Genomic DNA, 2,500 nt, shown 5'->3' with positions numbered 1-2,500 from the left:
GCTAGAGACAATGAGGAAAGTCTCGTTATGAAGTTCTCTGGCCAGTTCATCTCTAGCTCAAGTTCTTTAGCTAGAGACAATGAGGAAAGTCTCGTTATGAAGTTCTCTGGCCAGTTCATCTCTAGCTCAGTTCAAGTTCTCTAGCTACAGACAGTGAGGAAAGTCCCATCCATCATTCAGTTCATTAAGTTCTGTAGCCAGTTCATCTCTAGTTCAAGTTCTCTAGCTACAGACAGTGAGGGAAGTCCCATCCATCATTCAGTTCATGAAGTTATGTAGCCAGATCATCTCTAGTTCAAGTTCTCTAGCTACAGGCAGTGAGGAAAGTCCCATCCATCATTCAGTTCATTAAGTTCTGTAGCCAGTTCATCTCTAGTTCAAGTTCTCTAGCTACAGGCAGTGAGGAAAGTCCCATTCACCATTCAGTTCAGAAAAGTCCCATTCATCATTCAGTTCATTAAGTTCTGTAGCCAGTTCATCTCTAGTTCAAGTTCTCTAGCTACAGGCAGTGAGGAAGGTCCCAGACATCATTCAGTTCATTAAGTTGTGTAGCCAGTTCACCTCTAGGTCAGTTCAGGTTCTCTATCCATGAACAATGAGGAAAGCTTCCTGTGTCATTCATTTCCTTGGTAAGCGTCTTCCAGTGACCAGAAGTGCATTAAAGTGCTGTACATCAGACCTTACAATTTAGATTTTTATTATTTTTTTAGAGTTATTGTTATAAATAAATACCACTTACTTTGTCTTAGTCTGTTTCACTTTCATGTATTTGTTTGCATTTATCTGTAATTTCGATTCTATTCATTATTGGAGTCATAATTATAGACGAGTACCACAGAGTTCGTTTCAGTCTGCTTCGCTCCAGATCTCTCTCTCTCTCTCTCTCTCTCTCTCTCTCTCTCTCTCTCTCTCTCTCTCTCTCTCTCTGTCATATTGTTATTTGCAATATTATTTACACGTACACCTTAATAATCTGTGGTCAGTTAACAATCTCAGTCTGGATCTAAATTCTGAATGAAGGCGTGTGTTTGTGCATAGTTTGGTTGAGTGTGCAGTGCCTTGCCAAAAAGAAATCACTTCACATTATCTCTTAGAAACCATTTGCTTTGAGTGCCGCAGTGTGCATCAGTCTGTCTCGCTTCCGTGTCGGTGTCTGCATTCCTGTGTTATTTCGTACACTGCACGAGGGGTTACGAGAAAAAATCGCTTTGTATTTCCTCTCTGAAACCATTTGTTTTGAGTGACAGCAAAAGGCGCCTTGGAAAAGATAACTTAGTCTAAAAATTGTTGTATAGAGTGTCTAAAATAAAAGTATAGAATGTACACACTGCATTGTATAGAAAAATATGGAATGATTTGCATCCAGCGACGTGTGTTCAGTGTTCATTGTTGTCTCGCATTGTTATGCGAGAAGTGGCTCACTCCGTACCGTGAACAAGTTGGGGCATAGAAAAGGCGTGGCTGTCTCCAACATATTGTAACATTGCGTATACGATCTGGTACCGAGACACACGTTAATACGAATCCTTAAACGCTTGAGGTGTGGCGTGGTGATGGTGGCTGTTATCGCTGCCATGTGCCGTGTGACCGAGAGCGTTATCGGCACCGCGGTGTTCACGGCCACGCTGGGAGTGCGACAAGGCTCCCCGACATCGTGCCTACTGTTCGTTCTTTACGTTAATGATTTGATTCAATTAATAAAAGAGAACTGTGAGAACGATGGGTTTTTAAAGTGGCTGCATGTTTTAATACTGATGGATGATACACCGTTTTGCTTGCTGCAGCACGCGAAAGAATGATCTCCAAGTTATCTCTAATGAAGCGATTTTGCGATGATTACGGCATGAAGGTAAATGAGTCCACCACCATCACCACCATCACCACCATCACCACACCACATCACTACGTCTCAGCTTCACTTGTCTAAATTTACCACGTAACGCACATCACACGCGTCGCCGCTCCTACACACACACACACACACACACACACACACACACACACACAGAAAGAGGAATTATGAGTGTGATATAAATATGTTGATTCGTCCGTGGAAGTCTTAAGCACAGCGAGAAGTGCCCGAGGGGAGTGGGCGGCGAGTGGGCGGGAGCGGGCGTGGGAGTGGGCGGGGGTAGGCACATGTTGACAAATAACGGGCGCGTGGGAGGGCAGGTTCAGGTGAACACACGCACGCTGGCACACTCACCTGAGACTGTGCGTGCAGGCGTGCAGGCGTGTAGGCGTGGGGTCGGTACAGGCACGTGATGGACCTAAGGGTGGTTGCCAGGGCGTGCTGATCCTGGGGGCGGCGGGGGGGATGCGGAGGGGGAAATTCAGGGGGAAGTGTAGCGAGGCGCGCGGAGGTGCGGGTGAAGCAGCGCCCCGCCCACCGCCCACTGGCCCCGCTCACCGCCACACGCCACTCCGAGCCTTACGGGGGCGCGGCGTGCGGGTGCGGGTGGCGTGGCGGGCGGGCGGGCGAAGGGGACGCCGCACCCGA

The 2,500-nt window shown here is 47.4% G+C and overlaps 1 protein-coding gene across 1 annotated transcript in view; it reads left to right on the top strand.

The window, feature by feature from the left end:
- Positions 1-144, top strand: part of LOC135097703 (uncharacterized) — a 393-nt gene extending 249 nt beyond the window's left edge. Inside the window, exon 1 of the mRNA XM_063999688.1 lies at positions 1-144. This exon is cut by the window's left edge and continues 249 nt beyond it. Within this exon, the coding sequence (XP_063855758.1) occupies positions 1-144 (144 nt within the window).
- Positions 145-2,500: the final 2,356 nt, after the last annotated feature.

This window comes from Scylla paramamosain, unplaced genomic scaffold (genome assembly GCF_035594125.1).
Source record: "Scylla paramamosain isolate STU-SP2022 unplaced genomic scaffold, ASM3559412v1 Contig29, whole genome shotgun sequence".
Taxonomy (NCBI): Eukaryota; Metazoa; Arthropoda; class Malacostraca; order Decapoda; family Portunidae; genus Scylla; species Scylla paramamosain.
Note: the sequence above shows the minus strand (reverse complement) of the source record. Positions and strands in the feature narration are given on the sequence as shown.